Source organism: Thalassophryne amazonica, chromosome 7 (genome assembly GCF_902500255.1).
Source record: "Thalassophryne amazonica chromosome 7, fThaAma1.1, whole genome shotgun sequence".
Taxonomy (NCBI): Eukaryota; Metazoa; Chordata; class Actinopteri; order Batrachoidiformes; family Batrachoididae; genus Thalassophryne; species Thalassophryne amazonica.
In genome coordinates, this window is record NC_047109.1 from 763,829 (window position 1) to 791,147 (window position 27,319).

General features: G+C 41.4%; 1 protein-coding gene and 1 long non-coding RNA gene across 2 annotated transcripts in view; one reads left to right on the forward strand and one right to left on the reverse strand.

Moving 5' to 3' along the window:
- Window positions 1–27,319, forward strand: part of LOC117513538 (collagen alpha-6(VI) chain-like) — a 276,666-nt gene that overhangs the window by 84,975 nt on the left and 164,372 nt on the right. The window contains 1 exon segment of the mRNA XM_034173701.1: window positions 4,457–4,812. Coding sequence (XP_034029592.1) covers window positions 4,457–4,812 — 356 coding nt within the window.
- Window positions 1,787–27,289, reverse strand: LOC117513540. Its single transcript, XR_004561627.1, has 3 exons — window positions 26,856–27,289; window positions 14,652–14,661; window positions 1,787–1,797 (listed from the first exon to the last, which is right to left on the reverse strand). It is a non-coding gene; the product is annotated as an uncharacterized LOC117513540 (long non-coding RNA).

A 27,319-nucleotide genomic window follows, 5' to 3' on the forward strand; every position in this document is an offset into this window, starting at 1 on the left:
AGCCTCCGCTCCTCTTTCCATGACAAAAACTCCTGTAACAGTGGAATGTGCCGTTCATTTCCAAACTGGACACTGTGTTTTATCCGGGACATCGTCTGACTAGCACAGGAATTGTGAAAAGACGTGGACATCAGCACTTTTTCGGCACATTGAGACAGACGTGCGGAGGAATTCCGTGCGTCGCGGCGGTGCCGCATGGCGCAAAGCAATGCCGTGATGAAGCCTCACGAGACATGTTCTGGCATGTCCAGGCACATCCACAATTTCTCAGATAATCACTCGATGGAAAAACCACCGACAGCTGTCTGAATGCCATCTCAAAGCCGTCCTGTGACACCAAAATGGAGGTGGTTTTGTCTCGCACCAGTAGCGAATCCATCGTGACGCGCGAAGCCTCCGCTCAGCTTTCCATGACAAAATCTCTTGTTAAAAGTGAAATCTGCTGGAAAATGGTTGACGTCCAGCTCTTGTGATAACCAGAGAAAGTGCACACGACGGTCCCGGCTCCACAGAGCCATCCGTTTAGAAATGATCCGGTGGTTTGTGGCTCTCGATGGCGGCATGGAGCGCGGTGCGCCGAGCGTCCTTAAAGCCGTCCTTAAAGCCATCCTTAAAGTTGTAGTAACAGTCCTTATTCTCTGTGAAGCCCGTAAAATTTTCACTGAAAGCCAGATAAATTTTTCGAATGGTTTCCAGCTGCCAGTCTCTAACAGTTTCTGAAAAAATTCTGATGGAAAAAAAGCCCAAATTATTCCGCCATTTCCTGACAATGAAAATCCGCCGAGGGGGTGGACCACTCCTCACTCAAAGCCTGCTCACAGGCGAATGACACAACCGACAGGCGTGGAAAAACTCACACATGCGCACGAGGGTTCAAGCTTGTCTGACGCAATCACACGTGATTCAAATCCATATGGTTTTTGAAAAAAATAATAAGGTGAGATACTGTTCTAATAGACCTCGTACTTTTCTCCTTCCTTATTATTCAAATTCTTGTACAGCTCACAATATATCTTTTCCTTAGCTTTTGCTACTATTCTTTTCACCTTACACTGCATCTCATTGTACTCCTGTCTACTTTCTTCATCTCTCCATCTATCCTAATTCTTTTTGCCAAGCTATGTGTCCTTATGCTTTCCTGGACATCTTTGTTCCACCACCAAGACTCATTGTCTTCTTTCCACTATCCAGATGTCACACCCAGTACCTTCCTCTCTGTCTCCCTCATTGAATCTGCAGTACGTTTCCAGTTGTCCAAAGTTGCTTCCCCTCCACCCAGTGCCTCTCTCACCTGCTCACTGAATTTCACACAACAGTCTTCCTCCTTCAGCTTCCACCATCTGATCCTTTGTTGAGCTCTCGCCTCTTCTTCTTTACCTCTAAAGTCATCCTACAAACCACCACCCTATGCTGTGTAGCTACACTCTCCCCTGCCACCCTCTACAATCTCCAGTTTCTTTTAGCTTTGATCTCCTACAGAGAATGTAGTCCACCTGTGTGCACCCATTACTTCCTCATCACCTCTGTTCCCTTCACCAGCATGCCGATTAAAGTCTGCTCATATCACCACTTTTTCATGCTTGGGTTCACTGTCCACTACCTCATCTGTCTCAGTCCAGAAATCTTCTTTTTCCTTCATCTCTCAAGCTAACTGTTTGGCATATGCACTGATGATATTCATCATCACCCCTTCAATTTCCAACTTCACACTCATCACCCTGTCAGATACTCGCTTAACCTCCAACACACTCTTAACATACTCTTCCTAATGACCCCAGCACCATTTCTCTTCCTATCCTCACCGTGATACAACACCTTAAACCCACCTCCTACGCTCCTGCTCTTACCTCCCTTCCACTTGGTCTCTTGCACACACAATATGTCTACCTCTATCCCAGGGGTGGCCAAGTTAGGTTCTCGAGAGCCACATTCCTGACACTCTTAGTTGTCTCCCTGCTCCAACACACCTGAATCCAATGAAAGACTCGTTAGCAGACTTTTAATGAGCTTTTCATTGGACTCAGGTGTGTTGGAGCAGGGAGACAACTAAGAGTGTCAGGAATGTGGCTCTCGAGGACCGAACTTGGCCACCCCTGCTCTATCCTCTCCATCATATCAGCCACCTCTCTCCCTTTATCAATCATACTGCCAACATTCAAAGTCCCAACTCTCACTTCCACCCTTCTACTTTTCCTCTTTCCGATTGTCTGTGGATATGTTCTCTTTTTCTTCTTCTTCACCCAGCAGTCGCACAATTTCTACCAGCACCCTGTTGGCCCACAGCACCGATGAAGGCTGTTGTTAACCTGGGCCTTGACTGATCCGGTATAGAAATTTGCTTCTTAGTCTGCATGGTTGGGTTGGCTTGTTTTCTGCCGGATACCTTTCCTGACGCAACCCTCCTCATTTATCTAGGCTTGGGACCATCACTCAAGAGTGTACTGGCTGCACACTTCATTTGAATGAATGAATCTGCTAGACTTAAAAATGTACACATTGCTTTTCATGTTGTTTTATTTATTTAAAAATAAATGTCCAAGGTTCATTATAATGTTAATCAAGAAATCATCTCATCTGAAACAACAACAGGTAAGTTATGGTTTTAATTTAGACCCCATCACACATAGCACGAATGAGGCTGAAGGGCATCTGAATGACAAATCGCCCCACATCTGAGAAGTGTCGAGGTGTGGTCTGACAACAACAGTCTCAAAGCAGTCGACATGGACGGGCCCATACTCAACCCCCCAAAAATTCCAAAACATTTGTGGCACTGTCCAGGTGGGATACCCATCAAACAGCAGTCAGTGTGCAGTCTGAATGCAAACCCACTGCAATCTACATATTCGTACGGCATCAGAACAGCTTTTGGAAACAGCCCCCCAGCGACCCTTGATTGGCGTAAGCAGTTGAAGATGAATGAGTGGTTTAATCACTGTGGATTTCAACCATTTAGGAACAGATTCTGAGGTTAGTTGGTTGGTTAATAATTTCCAGTAGAGTAGCCACACGTGCAGGCGACAGATCTTTAAACAGTTTTATATGGTTGAAAAGACATGTTGTGCATTTCGCAGAAGTTACAAGTTTCATCAGCACACCCATTGAAATAACATCAAATTCAGTAAATCTAGGTGGTGTATCAGTGATGGCACCCACACCAATAACAGGGTGCAGTGGTGAGACTAAGGCATGCTGGGACATATTTGACCTAATGTCATCTGTTTTCATGTCAAAGTATTATAAGAAATCTTTAGCAGTAAATGGAGAGGAGCTTACAGGTGGTTGTCCATGAATAAGTGTTGCCACCGTGTTGAACAACTTTGAATTATTCTTGTTTTTGTTAATCAAATCTGAGTAGTAGGCTCATTTTGTAGCTAGTAATGCATGCTTATCATCCAAAATAGCATCCAAAATAGCATCACGCCATGCTACGCCATGCCATTTTCTCTCTGACCTCTATATATAAATGACCACTGAACCAAGGAGATTATGTTTTGGGTGCACATGCTTTTAGTGTAGGTGGAGCGATCATATCAAGATATCAGGCAGTCTGGCTTTGTAGTTGAGGAGTTGATATGTTGCACTGATGATAAATAAGGTTCTCATCTCAGTGGACAAGGCAATGAGACTGTAAAATTAATAAGTAAGTGATGTGAAACCACCAAAGCAAGAGACATAATAGCAATAGTTGAGACAGTAATACCATGAGCAAGGACCAGATCCAGTGTGTTTTCATGAATGTGAGTCGAACCCTGAATGCATTGCTAGAATCCTAATACATCTATAATGTCTATGAATGATTTGTAGAGGGAACCAGAAGGCTTGTTTACATGAATGTTGAAGTCACCAACAATCAAAATGTTATCAGCATTTGTTGGCAAATTAGAGATAAACTCACCAAATTCATTTAAGAATTCAGAATATGGGCTCGGGAGCCTATATACGTTGACAAAGTAACATGTTTGTTATTCGTCTGGCCTTGGCTATATGTGGCATCCTGAGCAGAGCAGAGTCAAATGTCCAAACGAGTTATATTTTAGACCCCCAAGAGTCAGTAAGCTAAACCCAGATTTAAGATGGCGGCGCCTTCCCTAGTTGAGTGAAGGCCATCCGGCATCAGCAAGCCACAGCAATGCCACAAGGAAGGCTAGTTATGAATAAAGCCTTGCTCTCTGCAAAACTGCCCCAGCCATTCAAAGATATCACCTTGATAAATGCCTTGTCATTTCCCCGAGAGGGGACCAGAGATTACTCGATACTGAGACATCTTTCTGGTGAGGTCACAAGTCCTCTCTATGTCCATTTTTGTGACCTCTGATTGCTACATCCTAACATCATTGGAAGCATCCTCATATTCAGCAGTGTAACACCATCGGGGACAGCGGGCATGTTACATATAAAAAGAATATTTCATGTTTCTACGTTGAGACTTCAGTTATATTTTTCTCTGTTGCAGCCTGTACCATTGATATTGCTATGGGATTTGATATTTCTCGAAGAACCGGAGCTCCTGATGAGACTCTGGGCAGCGGCCACACCAAGCTTAAGGTCCTCCTGCCGGACATTGTTCAGTATGTTTCCACAGTGTACGGACTGTGCTGCACTGGCCCCGCCCCCGTGAAACCTAACATCGCTTTCCTAGTGGTGAACCGTGATGGACGCACTCTGTACAACTTCAAGTTTGAAGGTTACAACAAGGATGTGGTTGAAAAAGTTAAGACCCTGCGGTTGTCAGAACCGACTTACTTCAACACAGCACTGCTGAACTCCTTCAAGAACAAGTTCAGCACCGAGTCCACAGCCATTGTGAAGGTGAGTCTGTGTTCTGTTCAGTAACAGAAAAATTAAGTGATGCGAAACTGTCAGGGACCACCAGGAAAATTTCAGTTTCAATTTATTTTAATTCATTTTACATTGTGCCAAATCACAACAAAGCTACCTCAAGGCGCTTTACACAAGTAAGGTGTAACATTACCAACCTCTAGAGCAGAGGTCTCAAACCGGTTCTAGAAAGGGCCGAGAGGGTGCAGGCTTTCTGTGCAACCACCCACTCCAGCAGGTGATTTCACTGATTAACATCACTTTGAGCAGGTGAAATCAGTTAATCAGTAAAATCACCTGCTGGAGTGGGTGGTTGCACAGAAAGCCTGCACCCTCTCGGCCCTTTCTGGAACTGGTTTGAGACCTCTGCTCTACAGCAAGCACACAGGCAACAGTGATAAGGAAAACTCCCTCTGATGATACTGAGGAAGAAACATAAAGCAAACCAGACTCAGAGGGGTGAACCACTGTTTAAGCCAGGGGTCACCAACCTTGTTCCTTGTTCCCATGTTTTCTAATTCTCCCTGTTCTATACAGGGCAGGGCCTCTCCAGGAACAGGGTTGGTGATAGGGTTGAGATAAAGCATTTTTGACGAGCACGAGCATGATACGAGTACAACTTGTCAATATCTGTGCTCGTGCTGAAGGAAAATCCTGATTGGGTAACTGACTGTCTTCACGCTGTGTGATTGGCCAGTCACACACAGCACCACCCCTCCCTACACAGACATGTCTCTGCACCCAGATCTCACTCTCCCACACAGACAGACAGGGACTGATCTCTCTCTCTGTGCTTGGCTGGAGTCTACCTCATGCTGCTCTCTCAGTACTACTTAGGTTTTCTTCAGTTTGCCTCTATTTTGGTTGGTATGATATTTAAAGTTACTTGGTGAACTTGTTTCGTGACATACGTGCAGTGGTGGGCAGAGTTCCGCTAACCACTAATTATCGAAGCTGATGTTTTCATTATCTGATTAGCTTTTCAGAGAACTTTGAAAACCATCAGCAGACTAATCTTCTGATAAATTTTAGACTGCTAACATATTTTTGCAGGTGTGGTAAACACAGCTTAACAGTTATAAACATCTATGAAGTCTAAAATCAGTTGAGCACCTACCTCTTAAATGTTTTATAGTAGATGTGCAGTTCTATCCTCTGGAACCAGAGGAATGCTGGTTCCAGAAGAAACCGCTCTGTCCTCTGCAGGCAAAGGAGAACTGGCCACAGAAAAGAAAAAAAGATCATTTCTTTTGACTCCATACTGATACACTGGCAATATCACTCAAGTCATCCAGAGGCATACAGTTTTAACTTATGGTTAAAATTTTAACCAAACAAATTTTGGACAAGTTATTTAAATTAACGTCATGTCTGAAGTTTCATAAAGTGAAAATATCAGATATATGTTTTAGTTTTAAAGTAATGCTGTGCCCAGTGCATTATGGGTAATCTCAGTACATTCATGACAGAAGAAATACATTTGAGATGCTCTGATCAGGCTCCACATGGACAACAGCATTAAACGCTTTGTATAAATGTTTCTGTGTAGGCTCTCAGTTGTCCAGGTGGTTTCCACAGTAGAGAAGCTTGAATCTTCGACTGGACTGGGTTGCTTGACGTGAGGACGTTTTGCTTCAAATCGCAGAAGCTTCCTCAGCTAAAATTCTTGCTCTGGTAGTCTGACTTCCGTCTTGACTCTTGTAGAGAAGAATAAAACAGAAGCCAACAAAAGCTGGAGTTTTTAACCTAACCAGACCCCTCCTACCGAGAGGTCGACTGCTACAGGCTAGTGACTAAACACTAGCTCTAATTAGCACCTACTGTGCTCTAGTTAGCACCCTCCTAATGACAGGGCAGCTGTCCCTCCTAATGATGGGATGGAAGTCTCTCCTGGTGGCTCCCTTGACGACTCTCCTGATGACGTGAATGACTCATTACCATGAACAAAAGACTGAAACTGCTTTGACCTGAGTACCCCATTGTAAACAGGGGACAAGGCGTGTCTGAGACCCCCTCCCTGGTTAAGGCTGGGTTTCAATTGTTTTACAAAGAATGCTTCCTTGACACCTCTCTCAAACCATTTCTTCTCTCTGGCTAGGATTTTAACCTCCTTGTCCTCAAACGTGTGGTTAGTGTCTTTCAGGTGGAGATGAACTGCAGACTGAGGTCCACTGGTGCCCTCTCTGTGGTGCTGGTATAGCCTTTTGTGTAAAGGTTGCTTAGTCTCACTTATGTAGTGTTCATTACAGTTTTCCTGACATCTGATAGAATACACTACATTGCTCTGTTTGTAACTAGGGATCCTGTCCTTATGGTGAACTAATATCTGTCTCAAGGTGTTAACCAGTTTAAAGTAAACTGGGATTTTGTGCTGTTGTTACAGCACAAAATCCCAGTTTTGCTCATGTTTGCCCTTCCATGTCCAGGCTATGTTTGAGTTTGGTCTGTATGTGTGTGTGGTGCTGTGCCCCGGTTCGGTGTGAGTGTGTTTACCTCATCATTTAAAGGGACGGTCTCTGTACCACTCGTGTCTGTCTGTATAGTGAAAACTAATGTCTGGATTTTGTTTTGCCTTGTTGTACTGTTGGAACAGTTTATAATAGTATTGCCAAGTTCTCGTGACTGTTGTGTAACATTTGCATTTTGTGGAGTTACACTTTAAGAAGCAGTTCCACCATGTCTGTTCTGAAGCAATATTCATAGTTCTCAGATTCCGGTTTATCAGTGTTGCATGTCTGGTTGTTTTATTATGCATCTTGTGTCTCTGTTTCCTTTGATTATAATATGTTGAGTGTCTCTTGTTTTCTGTATTATGTTTGACATGCCTTTAGTGGTGCTTTTATTGTTTGGTAGAGTTTGGTCTTTGAACTCGCATATGATGTTTGGGTCCTGATTTATGCCTCTTGTTTTCTTTGATGGTCTATGTTTAAGCATTGTGGTTTCTTTCTAGTGTCTTTGGTTATTCTATGTTAAATGTTTGTTTTCTCTTAAATGCTTAGTTGGTTATGGGTTCTGCTCTTATGTTATTTAATCTGGAGGATCCCCTGGTTTACCGCCCTCGTGTTCGTTTGAAGTTTTTCACGTCTTGACTGGCTTTGATTATTTGTACCTGCTTTTCTTGAGTTTGCTCATTTAAACCACGCCTTGTTTGTCTTTCCTTGTGAGTCCATAGTCTTACTGTTTGAGGGTTCGAGCGGGCTGCCATTTCTTTCCAGTCTGGTTTGTGAGTGCTGTGTTCTGTTTGTTTCTTCTGTTGAGAATTGCATTTTTGTTAGTTTTTGGTATCCTGGGTCCCTCACCAAGTTGTCTGCATGGTTTTGGTAGTTTTCACTTTGAGCTGTAATAAATCATCTGGATTTTTTGACACACATTCTGCTGAGTCAGTCTGCTTGCTTCTGGGGTCCTAAATCTGCTTAGCTCCTGGTCACCACCCCTTGACAGTCCTGCTTATGTCAAACACTGTCTGTCGTCTTTGTTCCAGAGTAATATATATGAGATGTCTGAAATTCAGTTTGCGTTTATTAAATTCCACGCATCATAAATGTAGCAGACACAGATTATCTGGAATTTTGTTTTGGCAAATTTTCATGGTCTCTACTGGCATCTACTGGCCAGTAGTGTTCATGGCAGTATGAGTGTCTGGACGCCAGTAGATGGCAGTGTTCTATTTATTTTGACTCCGGTTATATCAGACGGTTATCAAATCAAAACTTGGCTTTTTGCAAATGGCTTTTTTTAACAAATAAAAAAAGGCATATTTTAGAAAAGCACATGTATATGTAAATACCAACACACACACCTCACATTAACATGTTGGTTTTTACACAGAATGAATGAATCAAGCAATCAGTGTTAGCGGAGGCTCATTTATCCATAATCCCTTTCGCATCTGCATGTGTTTGTTACAAAACTTCAGAATTAGTGCATTATTTAAATTGAAAAGATATGTGTTATATTTTAACTTTGGACAAATGACAGAATTGACATTAATAGAGTTATTCTATCCAGAATAATTTGATTTTTAAATCAAAACCATGACTCAAAACTGCTTTATTTTGCAAGACCTCTGCCACACAGCGACATGGCTGTATTTGATTAAGGACTAATGATTGTTTTTGTGGGTGTAGAGTGGAGCTTTGCTTCTCCTCTCTACTGCTTCTCTGCTGTAAGTTATGTAGTAAACAGGAGCTTCCAGCAGGGGGCAGGATGTATAAAGACAGAAGTGCTGACTCAATGTTTGGGTCTTTGGTCGCCTTTGATGCTACCTGAAGTGATTGTGGTGTTAAAACTCAAAATCAGCTTGTTAGTGTAGTGGAAGCAATATGAATACAATAACATGCTTTTGGAGGGCAGTATGCATTTTTAAGAGGCCCGACGTCCATGCCCAGTCACCCAAAATGACAGCTATTTGCCTGAGTTAGACGAGGGCGAATAGCTGTCATTGTGGGTGACGGGATGGATGGATGGACTCAGTAAAATGCATACCGCATGACAACAGCATGTTATTTGCATTATTATCACTTTTTACTGAGATACACAACACGTAACGCGTACATAAAAAGTTGGCTCACTTAACTTCTGCCTTGTCGCCTGGCGCGCGCGCTGCTGTTCAAATTCAGTAGTGCGTCCTCATCAAGCTGGCTGCTTTAGCTTTAGCTGCTGTTCATTGTCGTACTATCCATGACAAAATCATCCAGAATATCCATATTGGGACCAAAACACACTTCTCGCCTTTTCATCTTTTCCTCTGTGGACAGTTTGGTTTTTTTTCCTCTGTGGACAGTTCTTGGGCTGCGTGCTATGACGTCATTTGTTTATGCACAGCGGGCGGGTATAGCCAGATACCGTCAACGCAAATCTATGATACCGGCCTAGCAACGCCCCGGTAAAGTGATAATAATGAAAGTTATCAGTTAGCTGTAGCTTCCATTAAATCTTTGGGTGGTTTATCGGTTTAGCGTTATAAAAGATAACTTTTCAGTTAGCTGATTAGCTGTTATCGAAGCTAACGTTTTGGTTAGCTGTGCCCGCCACTGCGTACTTGGTGCTTTTGACAAGACCGAGCTGAAAACAGCTCGTGTTGCGTCCGTCAGTGCTTCGACTTTTTTTAACCATTTGTTTGCTCTTAGTTTTGCTGGTGATATGTAGTCAGTTGAAAAACTTTGCTCGGATTGAACGTGGGGCTTTTGAGAAGAATACAGTGAACAAGGCTGACATTATTTCCCTGTTTGCCATCACTGGATGTTTGCATGAATCAAGTTCACACAGACCATTAAAAAATAAGGCAAAGGCTATACGCCCAACCGTTGGGCAGATAAATATAATGTCTTACCTTATTCACCCAACCGCTGGGCAGATAAGTCATACATTGAATGTTACATGCACAACAGTTGGGCAGATAAATATAATGTAATGTAATAATATAATGTCCCAACCATGATCGTGTATTTGACACGTTTTGTACATCTAAAGTACGTTTCGTACACCACTTTTTAAGGCTCTATTTCGGCGTATGTTTGACACATTTAATGGCGTCGACTTTAATTACTGCGAAAACACCGCAATGGATGAAAACAGACAAACTTCATAAGCATTTTGAATGGAAGCCTGTTAACGACGAAACACTTTTTGAACAAAATGCTGCTTGTTGGCTGTAAGATGGTGTTAGTTTGACACTGTTCCCTGGGTGTGATGAGCCAAACAGAACCGCTTTAGATCACAGCTCCTCCGTGGGCTGCGAACCCTCCTGCAGCGGGCGAGAAAATATCCACCTTTTTTCCTTCCCACGTTGAAACCGGAAGTGAGCTTACAAGCGCACTCATTGGTCAGTTGTGGTTGGGCGTATATGCTTGTGAATTTAATTTATTGACCCAACGGTTGGGCGTATAGCCACTCTGAAATAATAAACAGTCTTAGAACAACTTCTCTCTCTCCCACTCACACACACACACACACACACACACACCTTAATCAACATTATTTAACTTTGTGTGGGGGAAAAATGCCAAGAACTTTAGGTAGGAAAAATAAATAAATAATTGAAAAAAAAAATCACAGTTTGATCATAAATTAAAAATAAAATAAAATAGAATAAAAAGATGTGTTGAGCATGACGACTCTTCTTCATGCATATTTAGTAGTTCATAATTTCCTACTACACTGAATCTCAATTCTGAGGCTGTTCTGTTATTCATTCATACACTTAAGAATATTCATGTTCTGAGTTCCTAAAAAACTTGTTCTGTAAATAGTTCTCTTACTTTTGTGATCAAAATCATTGATTTGAATCTCAATTTTGAGGCTGTTCTGTCAATATTCATTCATGTGTGTCCCAGTGGTCTGGTGGTTGGCTCTCACTGCGGTATTGTATCACTTCCTGTTCCGGAGCACAGCGGTGTTTTTCTGTATCTGTTAGCTGTTTAATCTGCGCAGTTAGATTGATCTAGTTATCTAGATTACGATTTGTTTCACAGTGTAATCTTCACATGTCTTAACTAAAGCACTCCTTCTGCTGAATCACCTCTAAATTATTTACACATTATTCACTTTGCGTGTTTTTAGGAATCCGCTAGCTTAGCGTAGCTACTAGCTCTTAGCCGATTTAGCATGGCGGCTTCTCCTGTCTCTCCCGCACTTTTCTGCTCTGGGTGTGAAATGTTTAGTTATTCCTCGGCCTCCTTTAGCAGTAACGGTACTTGTAATAAGTGTAGCTTATTCGTAGCTTTGGAGGCCAGGCTGGGCGAATTGGAGACTCGGCTCCGCACCGTGGAAAATTCTACAGCTAGCCAGGCCCCTGTAGTCAGTGCGGACCAAGGTAGCTTAGCCGCCGTTAGTTCCCCCCTGGCAGATCCCGAGCAGCCGGGAAAGCAGGCTGACTGGGTGACTGTGAGGAGGAAGCGTAGCCCTAAACAGAAGCCCCGTGTACACCGCCAACCCGTTCACATCTCTAACCGTTTTTCCCCACTCGACGACACACCCGCCGAGGATCAAACTCTGGTTATTGGCGACTCTGTTTTGAGAAATGTGAAGTTAGCGACACCAGCAACCATAGTCAATTGTCTTCCGGGGGCCAGAGCAGGCAACATTGAAGGAAATTTGAAACTGCTGGCTAAGGCTAAGCGTAAATTTGGTAAGATTGTAATTCACGTCGGCAGTAATGACACCCGGTTACGCCAATCGGAGGTCACTAAAATTAACATTAAATCGGTGTGTAACTTTGCAAAAACAATGTCGGACTCTGTAGTTTTCTCTGGGCCCCTCCCCAATCGGACCGGGAGTGACATGTTTAGCCGCATGTTCTCCTTGAATTGCTGGCTGTCTGAGTGGTGTCCAAAAAATAAGGTGGGCTTCATAGATAATTGGCAAAGCTTCTGGGGAAAACCTGGTCTTGTTAGGAGAGACGGCATCCATCCCACTTTGGATGGAGCAGCTCTCATTTCTAGAAATCTGGCCAATTTTCTTAAATCCTCCAAACCGTGGCTATCCAGGGTTGGGACCAGGAAGCAGAGTTGTAGTCTTACACACCTCTCTGCAACTTCTCTCCCCCTGCCATCCCCTCATTACCCCATCCCCGTAGAGACGGTGCCTGCTCCCAGACTACCAATAACCAGCAAAAATCTATTTAAGCATAAAAATTCAAAAAGAAAAAATAATATAACACCTTCAACTGCACCACAGACTAAAACAGTTAAATGTGGTCTATTAAACATTAGGTCTCTCTCTTCTAAGTCCCTGTTGGTAAATGATATAATAATTGATCAACATATTGATTTATTCTGCCTAACAGAAACCTGGTTACAGCAGGATGAATATGTTAGTTTAAATGAGTCAACACCCCCGAGTCACACTAACTGTCAGAATGCTCGTAGCACGGGCCGGGGCGGAGGATTAGCAGCAATCTTCCATTCCAGCTTATTAATTAATCAAAAACCCAGACAGAGCTTTAATTCATTTGAAAGCTTGTCTCTTAGTCTTGTCCATCCAAATTGGAAGTCCCAAAAACCAGTTTTATTTGTTATTATCTATCGTCCACCTGGTCGTTACTGTGAGTTTCTCTGTGAATTTTCAGACCTTTTGTCTGACTTAGTGCTTAGCTCAGATAAGATAATTATAGTGGGCGATTTTAACATCCACACAGATGCTGAGAATGACAGCCTCAACACTGCATTTAATCTATTATTAGACTCTATTGGCTTTGCTCAAAAAGTAAATGAGTCCACCCACCACTTTAATCATATCTTAGATCTTGTTCTGACTTATGGTATGGAAATAGAAGACTTAACAGTATTCCCTGAAAACTCCCTTCTGTCTGATCATTTCTTAATAACATTTACATTTACTCTGATGGACTACCCAGCAGTAGGGAATAAGTTTCATTACACTAGAAGTCTTTCAGAAAGCGCTGTAACTAGGTTTAAGGATATGATTCCTTCTTTATGTTCTCTAATGCCATATACCAACACAGTGCAGAGTAGCTACCTAAACTCTGTAAGGGAGATAGAGTATCTCGTCAATAGTTTTACATCCTCATTGAAGACAACTTTGGATGCTGTAGCTCCTCTGAAAAAGAGAGCTTTAAATCAGAAGTGTCTGACTCCGTGGTATAACTCGCAAACTCGTAGCTTAAAGCAGATAACCCGTAAGTTGGAGAGGAAATGGCGTCTCACTAATTTAGAAGATCTTCACTTAGCCTGGAAAAAGAGTCTGTTGCTCTATAAAAAAGCCCTCTGTAAAGCTAGGACATCTTTCTACTCATCACTAATTGAAGAAAATAAGAACCCCAGGTTTCTTTTCAGCACTGTAGCCAGGCTGACAAAGAGTCAGAGCTCTATTGAGCTGAGTATTCCATTAACTTTAACTAGTAATGACTTCATGACTTTCTTTGCTAACAAAATTTTAACTATTAGAGAAAAAATTACTCATAACCATCCCAAAGACGTATCGTTATCTTTGGCTGCTTTCAGTGATGCCGGTATTTGGTTAGACTCTTTCTCTCCGATTGTTCTGAGTTATTTTCATTAGTTACTTCATCCAAACCATCAACATGTTTATTAGACCCCATTCCTACCAGGCTGCTTAAGGAAGCCCTACCATTATTTAATGCTTCGATCTTAAATATGATCAATCTATCTTTGTTAGTTGGCTATGTACCACAGGCTTTTAAGGTGGCAGTAATTAAACCATTACTTAAAAAGCCATCACTTGACCCAGCTATCTTAGCTAATTATAGGCCAATCTCCAACCTTCCTTTTCTCTCAAAAATTCTTGAAAGGGTAGTTGTAAAACAGCTAACTGATCATCTGCAGAGGAATGGTCTATTTGAAGAGTTTCAGTCAGGTTTTAGAATTCATCATAGTACAGAAACAGCATTAGTGAAGGTTACAAATGATCTTCTTATGGCCTCGGACAGTGGACTCATCTCTGTGCTTGTTCTGTTAGACCTCAGTGCTGCTTTTGATACTGTTGACCATAAAATTTTATTACAGAGATTAGAGCATGCCATAGGTATTAAAGGCACTGCGCTGCGGTGGTTTGAATCATATTTGTCTAATAGATTACAATTTGTTCATGTAAATGGGGAATCTTCTTCACAGACTAAAGTTAATTATGGAGTTCCACAAGGTTCTGTGCTAGGACCAATTTTATTCACTTTATACATGCTTCCCTTAGGCAGTATTATTAGACGGTATTGCTTAAATTTTCAATGTTACGCAGATGATACCCAGCTTTATCTATCCATGAAGCCAGAGGACACACACCAATTAGCTAAACTGCAGGATTGTCTTACAGACATAAAGACATGGATGACCTCTAATTTCCTGCTTTTAAACTCAGATAAAACTGAAGTTATTGTACTTGGCCCCACAAATCTTAGAAACATGGTGTCTAACCAGATCCTTACTTTGGATGGCATTACCCTGACCTCTAGTAATACTGTGAGAAATCTTGGAGTCATTTTTGATCAGGATATGTCATTCAAAGCGCATATTAAACAAATATGTAGGACTGCTTTTTTGCATTTATGCAATATCTCTAAAATCAGAAAGGTCTTGTCTCAGAGTGATGCTGAAAAACTAATTCATGCATTTATTTCCTCTAGGCTGGACTATTGTAATTCATTATTATCAGGTTGTCCTAAAAGTTCCCTAAAAAGCCTTCAGTTAATTCAAAATGCTGCAGCTAGAGTACTGACGGGGACTAGAAGGAGAGAGCATATCTCACCCATATTGGCCTCTCTTCATTGGCTTCCTGTTAATTCTAGAATAGAATTTAAAATTCTTCTTCTTACTTATAAGGTTTTGAATAATCAGGTCCCATCTTATCTTAGGGACCTCGTAGTACCATATCACCCCAATAGAGCGCTTCGCTCTCAGACTGCAGGCTTACTTGTAGTTCCTAGGGTTTGTAAGAGTAGAATGGGAGGCAGAGCCTTCAGCTTTCAGGCTCCTCTCCTGTGGAACCAGCTCCCAATTCAGATCAGGGAGACAGACACCCTCTCTACTTTTAAGATTAGGCTTAAAACTTTCCTTTTTGCTAAAGCTTATAGTTAGGGCTGGATCAGGTGACCCTGAACCATCCCTTAGTTATGCTGCTATAGACGTAGACTGCTGGGGGGTTCCCATGATGCACTGTTTCTTTCTCTTTTTGCTCTGTATGCACCACTCTGCATTTAATCATTAGTGATTGATCTCTGCTCCCCTCCACAGCATGTCTTTTTCCTGGTTCTCTCCCTCAGCCCCAACCAGTCCCAGCAGAAGACTGCCCCTCCCTGAGCCTGGTTCTGCTGGAGGTTTCTTCCTGTTAAAAGGGAGTTTTTCCTTCCCACTGTAGCCAAGTGCTTGCTCACAGGGGGTCGTTTTGACCGTTGGGGTTTTACATAATTATTGTATGGCCTTGCCTTACAATATAAAGCGCCTTGGGGCAACTGTTTGTTGTGATTTGGCGCTATATAAAAAATTGATTGATTGAATTGATTGATTGATAACCTTAAATATATATATATATACGAGGTCTATTAGACAATAAACTGACCCTTTTTTTTTTTTAACTATATGGATTTGAATGACGTGCGATTCCACCAATCATGCTTGCCTCGAAGCGCAGATCACCGTCAGGCGCCGTGGGCCGTCCTTAAAGCGACACTACCAGACCAAAATCTCTCATCAGCTGAATTTATTGAATGGTGTCCACTCAGTTTTGCCTTACAGCTTTGAAAAAATTTTGATCAAACAAAGCAGCAGTCTCTGAGCCATTCCTAAACAATGAAAAAAATCGATGAGAGGGTGGGCGACTCCTCACTCAAAGACTGCCCACAGGCGAATGACGTAACCGACAGGCGTGAAAAAACTCTCGCATGCCCACGAGGGTTCAAGCATATCTGATGTAATCACACGTGATTCAAATCCATATGGTTTTTGAAAAAAATAATAAGGTCGGATACTTTTCTAATAGACATTGTATATATACTCAACAAAAATATAAACGCAACACTTTTGGTTTTGCTCCCATTTTGTATGAGATGAACTCAAAGATCTAAAACTTTTTCCACATACACAATATCACCATTTCCCTCAAATTTTGTTCACAAACCAGTCTAAATCTGTGATAGTGAGCACTTCTCCTTTGCTGAGATAATCCATCCCACCTCACAGGTGTGCCATATCAAGATGCTGATTAGACACCATGATTAGTGCACGGGTGTGCCTTAGACTGCCCACAATAAAAGGCCACTCTGAAAGGTGCAGTTTTGTTTCATGGGGGGGGGATACCAGTCAGTATCTGGTGTGACCACCATTTGCCTCATGCAGTGCAACACATCTCCTTTGCATCATCCGTGAAGAGAACACCTCTCCAACGTGCCAAACGCCAGCGAATGTGAGCATTAGCCCACTCAAGTCGGTTACGACGACGAACTGGAGTCAGGTTGAGACCCCGATGAGGACGACGAGCATGCAGATGAGCTTCCCTGAGACGGTTTCTGACAGTTTGTGCAGAAATTCTTTGGTTATGCAAACCGATTGTTCCAGCAGCTGTCTGAGTGGCTGGTCTCAGATGATCTTGGAGGTGAACATGCTGGATGTGGAGGTCCTGGGCTGGTGTGGTTACACGTGGTCTGCGGTTGTGAGGCTGGTTGGATGTACTGCCAAATTCTCTGAAACACCTTTGGAGACGGCTTATGGTAGAGAAATGAACATTCAATACACGAGCAACAGCTCTGGTTGACATTCCTGCTGTCAGCATGCCAATTGCACGCTCCCTCAAATCTTGCGACATCTGTGGCATTGTGCTGTGTGATAAAACTGCACCTTTCAGAGTGGCCTTTTATTGTGGGCAGTCTAAGGCACACCTGTGCACTAATCATGGTGTCTAATCAGCATCTTGATATGGCACACCTGTGAGGTGGGATGGATTATCTCAGCAAAGGAGAAGTGCTCACTATCACAGATTTAGACTGGTTTGTGAACAATATTTGAGGGAAATGGTGATATTGTGTATGTGGAAAAAGTTTTAGATCTTTGAATTCATCTCATACAAAATGGGAGCAAAACCAAAGGTGTTGCATTTATATTTTTGTTGAGTATAATTGGCTTTTAACTTGTGTTATCTGTTGTCTGGAATAAAAGAAGCTGTCGCTCAGTTTGCTGGTTTTTAAGATTGAAATATCTAAATTTAGTCGACCTCTACCATATTTCTGGCTTCAGCTTTTGGCAGCCAGTTGGTGCTCATTCACATCTCTGCACCGGTTTACAGATTCATGTAACAAGGTTTTTGTTCCACTGACTTTGGCCCAGATTCTTCAGAGTTTGAAATAAAAGTTACCTGAGATAATTCTAAGAATTTCAAAGTCTGCAGTTTTTTGAAATGCTAAAATTTGTTCCAAAATTTGTTTTAACTGTTGTTAAAATGTTTCTTCACAGGCGAATGGGTTTTATGGGATTGTTTTGTGATGCACAGAAATGTCCAAAGTCATTTGCCGACATGTCAGACATATGCACAGAGTCTGTGTCATCTTCTGGTCAGCATGTGAGAACTGCAAATTCTTGCGTGTTTACGCATTTTTAAATTTCTGCCAAAGTGTTTTGCGTGAGTTATAATTCATTCTGTTTTGAAAGCACACATTAGATGTCATAAAAACAATTTACAACAATCATATGTTTATACAGTGCTACTGTAAATGGGTGTGAATTGCTGTAACATGGTAAAATAAATTAACAACCAAAACCTTGCTTTGTAATTGCCCCCCCCCCCCCAAAAAAAAGAGCCAAGTCTGTGGAAAGACAATAGAAAGCAACAAAACTGACTGGGGATCTGCCAGGAACACTGACAGAAAAGCAAGTATCAGGTAACTGTCGGACTGGACGTTGTGTGAGATCCAGGCGAGTTGTTGGCGAGTTGTTCTGCTTCTTTCTTCAGTAAGTTAGTGTTTAAAGGACATGTCACACATTATTTAATGTCCTGGTTACCAAGTATTCATGATTGTATGTCTATCTGTGCACATGCAAAAATGATAACTGGTCACTGATGCATTTTATTGCTAATTATTAGTGATGGAGAAACTGAAGCATTTTGAACCACTGAATCAATATGAAGCAATTGTGTTGAAATGGCTCAGTGTTTTGAAGCATTTTATATAATTAAATTTGGTGACATCTGCTGACCAATGTTTAACATAGCACTTGCATGGAACAATAAAACAGTCAGGCACCATTATGCATGATAAATAATAAAGGTTCTATGTGCATCTTGAAATTTTTGACTATATTTTAATTTAAAGACAGTAATAATATACTTGTGATAGAATGTAATTGTGCCATCATAAAATACTGTTTGTAATAGAAATATAAATTGTGAAATGCTTGTGCAACTAGGGACTGCCATGACCATAGTTGCACAAAATGAAGGGGATTTGGGGACTTCACAGGTTCTTATTTAAAAACAAGAGCATTTCATTGGTGTTACGAGCTCATACGTCAAGCTCGTATGTTGGTGTCTGTTCCTTCTCTTCAGCTTTGGAGAAGACTCACTCGACAGATAGATTTTGTCCAGCTTATAAAGAGTTGGATAAACAGCTGCCTCTGTCACGCCTGCAGACACTGGGTGGCTGGGCACTAATGCAGGACTCATAGACACAGGTGTTAGAGTAAAAAGGCTTTATCTAAAAAAATGTCACAGATTGAGGTACGGTACACAGTTAGGCAGTCACCGTGGCCAAGGTACAGAAGAACAGGCTGGGGCATGGTCAAACAATGAGCAAAGTTCACAGAAACACGGCGTCACAGAGATCAGAGGGCGAGACAAAGACTAAGCCCAAAAAAGGAGGCAGGGTCAAAAACAGGCTGGCAATCAGGCAAAAGGCAAAAAACAGAGCTGGGACAAAGAAGTACAGCGAACGAGCAGTGATGAGGTGAACACAATGGACTTAAATATAACAGAAAGTGATTGGAAAACAAGCTCCACATGTGGGGAGGAGTTTCTGGACAGAGGGCGTGGAGGACAGATGAGGAACAGGTGCAAGAGTATGAGGGAAGGAAAACACAAAGCAGACAGAACCAAGAGAACTAAGTGACTCAATCAATCAATCAACATTTATTTATAAAGCGCTTTACAGCACCAACTGGTGTCCAAAGTGCTTAACATTAAAAACACAAATTCACAAAAATAAAACACATATAGAATAAAATTTTAAAACAGCACATAAACAGAACATGCCACCTCCCCACTAAGTGTTAAAAGCCAGTTTAAATAAATAAGTCTTTAACTTAGATTTAAAAAGTGCTCGGTCAGGAATAGTACGTAACTCAAGAGGTAGCTCGTTCCACAGTCTGGGGCCAACTACCGCGAAAGCATGATCACCCCAGCGTTTATATCTTGACCTTGGAACATCTAAGTAAGTAAAGCTGGCCAGATGCCCTTAATGTCCTACTGTAGGTGCGCAAAGTTAAAATTTCAGACAAGTAGGGAGGTGCAAGGCCATAAACAGCTTTAAAAACAAACACTAAAATCTTAAAATCAATTCTAAAATGAACTGGAAGCCAGTGGAGTGAGTACAGGATGGGCGTAATATGCTCACGTCTAAAAGTGTTTGTTAAAAGACAAGCAGCAGCATTCTGCACCAATTGGAGATGTGCAAGAGACGACTGATTAATGCCCGAATAAAGTGCATTACAATAATCAAGTCTGGAGCTGATGAAAGCATGAATGGCTGTCTCAAGATCACGTCTAGTGAGAAAGTGCTTTATTTTAGCCAAAAGGCGAAGTTGGAAAAAACTAACTTGACAACAGAGTTTATCTGTTGATCAAACCTCAAACAGCTGTCAAATATCACTCCCAAATTCATGACAGCTGGTTTTACATAGTTAGCCAAAGCACCAAAATTTGGTGTTACCACATTTGGTATGCCAGTGCGCTCAAACACCATGATCTCAGTTTTACCATCATTCAGGTAAAGTAAGTTTTGGGACAGCAACTGCTTTACATCACAAATATAATTAAATAATGATGACAAAGCATCACTCCCATTAGTCCTCACAGGCAGATAGATTTGCAGATCATCTGCATAACAATGAAAGGACAGGTTGTACTGGGTTATAATTGACCCCAATGGCAGAATGTACAAAGAAAATAGAATCAGCCCAAGAACAGAACCCTGCGGCACTCCACAACACAGATGAGCAGTTGATGAAGAGAGGTCCCCAATCATGACAGAAAAGCTCCTTTCAGCCAAATATGATCTAAACCACTTAAGTGCAGTACCATGAATGCCAATAAAATGTTCTAACCGGGAAACAAGTACTGTGTGATCCACAGTATCAAAGGCTGCTGTGAGGTCCAACAGAACCAGCACAGCAGGATTCCCTGCATCCACCGACAAAGTAATATCATTATGAACTTTTAAAAGTGCTGACTCAGTGCTGTGTCGCGATCTAAACCCAGATTGGAATTTTTCAAGGATGAGCTTGTCTTCTAAAAATGATTGTAACTGTAAGAAGACAACCTTTTCTAAAACCTTAGATAGAAATGGCAGATGAGACACAGGTCTAAAATTAGATAAAACTGACGAGTCCAGGTGAGGTTTTTTAAGAAGAGGTCGAACCACAGCATGTTTAAAAGCAGCTGGAACAGACCCTGATCTAAGACAAGCATTGATAAAAGTTAGGAGACCCGCCCCAACAGTATTAAAAACCTCCTTCAGCACCTTAGCTGGAACAACATCTGAAGGACAACTTGTAGGTTTTATGTGTTTTACAACATCAGCGAGAGATGCAAAAGAAATGGGCTCAAACTGTTCGAGCACAGCAGAATGTGCATGAGGAGCAGACAACTCAACGTGACATGACTGGATGGTGGAAAAATGTGACATGTTTAAGGCAGACAATAATTAATGTGAGCAAAACAAAAGGGGCCAAACAAGAAATAATGTGACTAGTCTAAAAAACAGAAAACAAGAAAACAACTGATCATATTACATCGGGAAATATACTGAGTGATACACAACGTGAATACAATCACCATGACAAACAACCTATAAGTTGAACAGAGGATAAAAGATGAGCAAAACACAACAGGTGACTACAGAATAATGCAATGAATAACTAAACATACCATAAATGATTACTGGAACTAAAACCCAGGAATACAGCGCACAACCAGACCAAGAGACACTGAAGATAAATAAGAAGCAAAACCAGGGAATACAGAATAGCTACCGAAGATAAGAAATACATGGATGACAAAAAAAATGAAGGATAACCAAGAACGGAACTAGAGACTCAAGAAAGAAAGAAAAGCAATAAATGACTGAACCGAAAACACATTAAAGGTGTTAGTCCCATCGTTAGGAGGGACAGCTACTCTGTCATTAGGAGGGTGCCAACTAGAGCACCATAGGTGCTAATTAAAGCAATTGTTTAGTCACTAGCCAATAGCAGTCTGCCTCTCAGTAGGAGGCGTCTGGTTAGGTTTAAAACTCCAGCTTTTGTGGCTTCTGTTTGTTCTTATCAACAAGGGTCAGACAGAAGTCAGACCACCAGAGCAAGAATTTTAGCTGAGGAAGCTTCTGCAATTTGAAGCGAAACGTCCTCACGTCAGGCAACCCAATCCAGTCGAAGATTCAAGCTTCTCTACTACACATTAAAGAACCAAAACCGGGAACCAAAGACTAATACATAAACAGGAATAATCAGAAACGAACTAGAATGAGAATAATCAAGTGACAAAAATAAAAACAACTAACAAATCAAGAATGGGGCAAATGGAAAGAAAAGAAAAGGGGAAAAATAAAAACAGGAACACAAACAGGACCGAAACCTGACAGCCTTCCTATCTCTTCTTGTAAATTCACTGCAGAAAATGGTTCTGGGGAGCATTAGCATTGCTAAAACGCTGCAGCTTCCCCCCAACCACAACCCTCTTGATCCCCGGCCATTTTAACCATTTTTGTTTATTTGTCTCTCACATGCCTGTCTGGGGTTGCATATTTGTTTTCAGTGCTGCCATTCCACGCACACTCATGACGCACTACACATAGGGCAACGAGTCCTTGGGGGGGGGCACCCAAAAAATCAGTGGATAACAGTGCCATAAATGCATGCCTGTCTCTGTCCTCTCCTGGGAATGAAACAGAGCAGTAGAGGGTTTTTTTTTTTTTTTTTTCTGGAATCTGGATTCGATTTGTCAGTGTGATTTTGTGATTTGGGGTAAACACATTTTCCAGTGTGCCTGTTTAACTTTTATTCCTCCCAAAGTGGTGATCTTTGATCGTTGCACCTCTTCTACCTTGGACTTCTTTCCCTCTCTCTGTCTCTCTCTCTCTCTCTCTCTCTCTTTGCAGAAACCAAAGAGACTTTCGTGTTTTTCCCCATGTTAAGGGAAACTGCTTTCACTTCGGATGTTTTAAAAAAGTAATTAAAAAGATGGGATTGCATTTTTCCCCCTTCAAACATTTTGGAGGTGATGTCATCATGCTGTGTTTGGAGAGTGCACAGAGAACTGCAGCAGCCAGGCGGTAACCAGAGGGTGTGGATTGCGGGAAGTCCGGAAAATCAGGTGCAGAGTGCAGCTGTCAGACACTGTTAGTCCGTGTCATCCACAAGAGCCATTGTGGATGACATGCTGCCCTACTATAAGTCTCTGCTTAAGAGGGAGAAGGTCTCCACTAGAGAAATTAAGGACTGGAACAGTGATGCAGTGCTTTGCCTTCAGGAGTGCTATGAATGTACTGATTGGGACATATTTAAAGAAGCATGTGGTGATAACCTGGATGAACTGGCTGATGTGATCTGTTCTTATGTGGTGTATTGTAGGGATATGTTGATTCCTTCTAAAAAAGTGAAAATATATCCTAACAACAAACCCTGGGTCACAAAGTCTGTGAGAATCAGTTTACAATCTAAGAGAGAGGCTCATAGATCTGGGTCAGTCATGGAATTACGCAATGCTACTAAAGAAGTGAAAATGGTGCTGGAAAAGGCCAAGAGAAATTATGCAGGGAAAATAGAGGAAAAGATGGCAAATAAAAATCTTGGATCTGCTTGCTCGTGTATGAAAACGATAGCTGGGCTTCAGGAGCCCAAGTCCAGATCCATCACCTTGCTGAAGAACTTTCAGACAGATGTTGAATTTGCAAATGCTCTGAATACTTTTTACACAAGGTTTGATATCTCAGATCACAGTTCAGAGATTAAGGAAATAAAGCATAAAGTGAAAGACAGTCAGCACTTTTTTATTTCTCAAAAAGAGGTAGAAAAATCTTTTTGTGCCCTCAAACCAAAAAGTCAGGGCCCTGATAATGTTTGCAGTCGCCTCTTAAAAAACTGTACTAAAGAGCTGAGTCTTCTTTTCCAATTTATTTTTAATATGTCTCTGGAAATGCAAACTGCCAAATGTGTGGAAAGATGCTGTTGTTGTCCCTGCCACCAAAAATTGTACTCCAAAGGTTCTAAATGACTTTAGGCCTATAGCTTTGACGTCCATTGTCATGAAAACCTTTGAACCTTTGAAAGAACCTTTGAAATTGGTGAGAACTGAAATTATTAATCAAGTAGGTGTCAACTTGGACCCTATGCAATTTGCCTATAGGCCAAATAGAGGGGTCGAGGATGCCACAGTCACTTTAATGAACTTACTTTTCAGACACCTTGAAGGGAAAGGTGTACATGCCAGACTTTTATTCATTGACTTTTCTTCTGCTTTTAACACAATTCAGCCCCACATTTTAGTTCAAGACTTTTAGAACATTTTAATCTAAGTTGTAATCTTGTGGGCTGGATTCTGAGCTTCCTCACTAACAGGACACAAAAAGTTAGAGTAAATGGGGTCTTGTCTGATCAGACCCAGTCCTCCACCGGGACACCACAAGGTAGTGCTATCTCTCCACTTTTGTATATTTTATACACTAATCTCTGTAGAAGTTGGAGGGGGATAGGAGGACTATTCTTACGTATGCAGATGACACTGTTATTGTCAGCTGCTACAGGACAATGAGGTTGGCCACGGTCCTGTGGTTGATGATTTCTTGGATTGGTGTGAGAAGTCTTTCCTACAGATGAATGTATTGAAGACTAAAGATATGGTCATTGACTTTAGGAAGGGCTTCCCACAAACATGGAGTAACTCTCCTAAAAGGTCAGGCTGTAGAAACTGTGAGCACCTATAAATATCTGGGTACTGTTATTGATGACAAACTCACTTTTGAGTCAAATTGTGAAGTGGTGTGTAAAAAAGGTCACCAGCGCTTGTTCTGTCTTAGAAAACTGGCATCCTTTCACATTGACAAATCACTGTTAACTATGTTTTATCGTTGTTATATCGAATCTGTTTTATCTTTTTGTTTGGTGTCATGGTTTGGAAATTTGTCAGTTAAAAACAAAAACAGTCTGAATCAGATTGTAAAATGGGCGAGCAAAATCATTGGAGGAGAGTCTCAGCTGTATCCAGCCTCTCTGTACATGAGGCAGGTCCAGAGATTGGTTGAGGCAGTTCTAAAGGACGCCTCACATCCTCTTTTTGATCAGATTGAACTGCTCCCTTCAGGACGGAGGTATAAAGCTCCTTTCTGCAGAACTAAGCGCTACAAGAGCACTTTTATTCCTGCTGCTATTAGTGTTCTTAACAGATGACTTTGAATGTATATTTAATTAATTTATCTGCTATTTTGCATTGAGATGGCACACGCATTGTGACTTTCTTCTGGGTGCCATGCTATTGGCCTGTACTTGCACTGCTCATTGTATTTTTATATTTTTATTTTTTATTTTTATTATATTTATGGTATTTTTTAATCAGTATTTATGTGTTATGTGATTGTTATGAATGGAGTGACTCACTGCCAAACCAAATTTACCTTTTGGTACAAATAAAGTAACCTTGACCTTGATGTGCAGTCATGACTGGCATGCTGCCTTGTGTTCCATTGCGCTGCGCCCCCAGAACTCCCCTCTGCAGCTCACAGTTTCCTCCATCAGTGAGCTCACCTCCAACAGCGCTGCCCTGACTCTGCCCCACGGGGACTAAATCTGACTCCTGCTCCTGTCTTTGCGAGGACAGACCTGCAACTCTGTTCTTTTTCTCATAAGAATTAATTTTGGAGACTTTATGCGCTGGATTATGCATAAGATTACACATCTGGCCGCGCGGCCAGGTATCCCACTGGGATTAACAAGATCGCCTGCAGCTGCTCGTCTTGGGCGCGCGTTCACCTGTTCTTCTCCCTGTCGTGGACATCCAGCACTTAAAAGCACCGACTTCTCCCCTTTGCTACCCCGTCAACACCGCACCTGCTGGACTCTCCACCACATTCTGGACAGATGTCCGAGGTTGAGATTAATAATATATACATAATGTATTGTACATCATATACATCATGCATATGACTGACTGAAGAAATTTGCACATGATCACTTACATGTATGTTTACAAGGCTAAATACTTGAATACTTTGTTCTGTGTTTACAAAGTTCAGTTCAATGTTCAGTCAACTGTGGCTGCACAAATCAGTTTTTTTTAAATAATGGTGGTGTCAGGCATGTGGCCCGGTCACGGCGTATGGTTCCCCCCTTTCTCTTGTTCTTTTCTGCTTTGATTTATTAATATTTATTTTCATCACAATTTATTCTATGTTTTTCTTATCACTTTGTTCTTTTTGTTATATTACTTTTGTTCTAGTTTCTGCAGCCAGTTGTGCTTTCATTAATTCTTCACTTGTTTGTCTAGTTCCGTCTTTGTTCTGCCAGATTGTATTTACATTATTAATCATTCACTCTAAGAAATAAAATGTACAATTTAATTGATAAAGTGAACGTAACTTTATCCACATAACTTTGTCTATTAAGTGCAAAACAATATTGGGATTTAAGTAATAATGTTTCATTTGATTTAATTAATTTCAACTACAATATTGTTTTGCATGTAATTGACGATGTTATGTGGAAAAAGTTACCTTAACTTTATCAATTAAATTCAACATTTTATGTTGAATTAGAGTTTTATTTATCACTTATTTTGCTTTTCTTGTTTGTGTTATCTCTTATGCTTTATACTGGTGTTTTGCTTTCTGTTTTCATGTAGTTTGTTTTTTTTCTTATAGTTCATTCATCACCTTGTTTTCCTAGTCTAGTTCTGCTCTTGTATTTATGTTTCCGATCAGTTCTCATGTTCTTGCCTGCTTCCAGTCATATTATGTTCTGTACATAGTTCCCTGGTTTTCCTCACTTCCTCTGAGTTCTGTTTCACTCCACGCCCTGCACCTGCTCTATGTTTTCATCCCTCTTGTATCTCTGTCTGTGTTGTCATGTCACTGCACCAGCTCTGTGTCCTCCTCTCACGCTTTGTCCCAGTCCGCTTTGTTTTTATTTACTCACGCTCTTGACAGCAGTTCACAAATCTTTGTCTATTACATCACTCCTCTTTGTGCACTCTCTTCCTCACCATCTTGCACAGTGTTTATTCTTTGTTCACTAGCCACGCCCCTTTCCAGATTTTTCCACACATGCACCTCATTAACACCACCTGTCCCTCATTAGTCCACCTTCATTTACACCCTCACAGTCCCTCGCCAGATTGTTGTCGCTTCCAGCACACTCTCCAGCCTTCTTGGTCTCAGTCCTGATTAGTCTTGCCGTATACCAGTTCTTTGCTCTGTGTTTCTTGACCGTGCCTTTTTGCCTCAGCCCATATGCTTGTGCCTCAGACCCCTGCCTGGCGATGACTGCGTTTTTGCCTCACCCTGCTTGTACCTCTGCTCTGTTTTCTGACAACTTGTGTACCGAACGTCTGCCTAAAATAAACTCTAAGACTACTTGTACCACAAGGCCTGGTTTGGGAGTTTGTATTGTGGGTCCACCCACTCCTGGTGTCGGGGCGCCGCCCATTCTGACAGGTGGTGGTATTTATTTAAAATTTCATATTTATTCCTTATTATGTTTGGTGCCATTGTTCATGTAAAATTATTTATTTGCAGGTGTTTTCAAAACATTAAAAAAATATTAAAATAACTCAATAT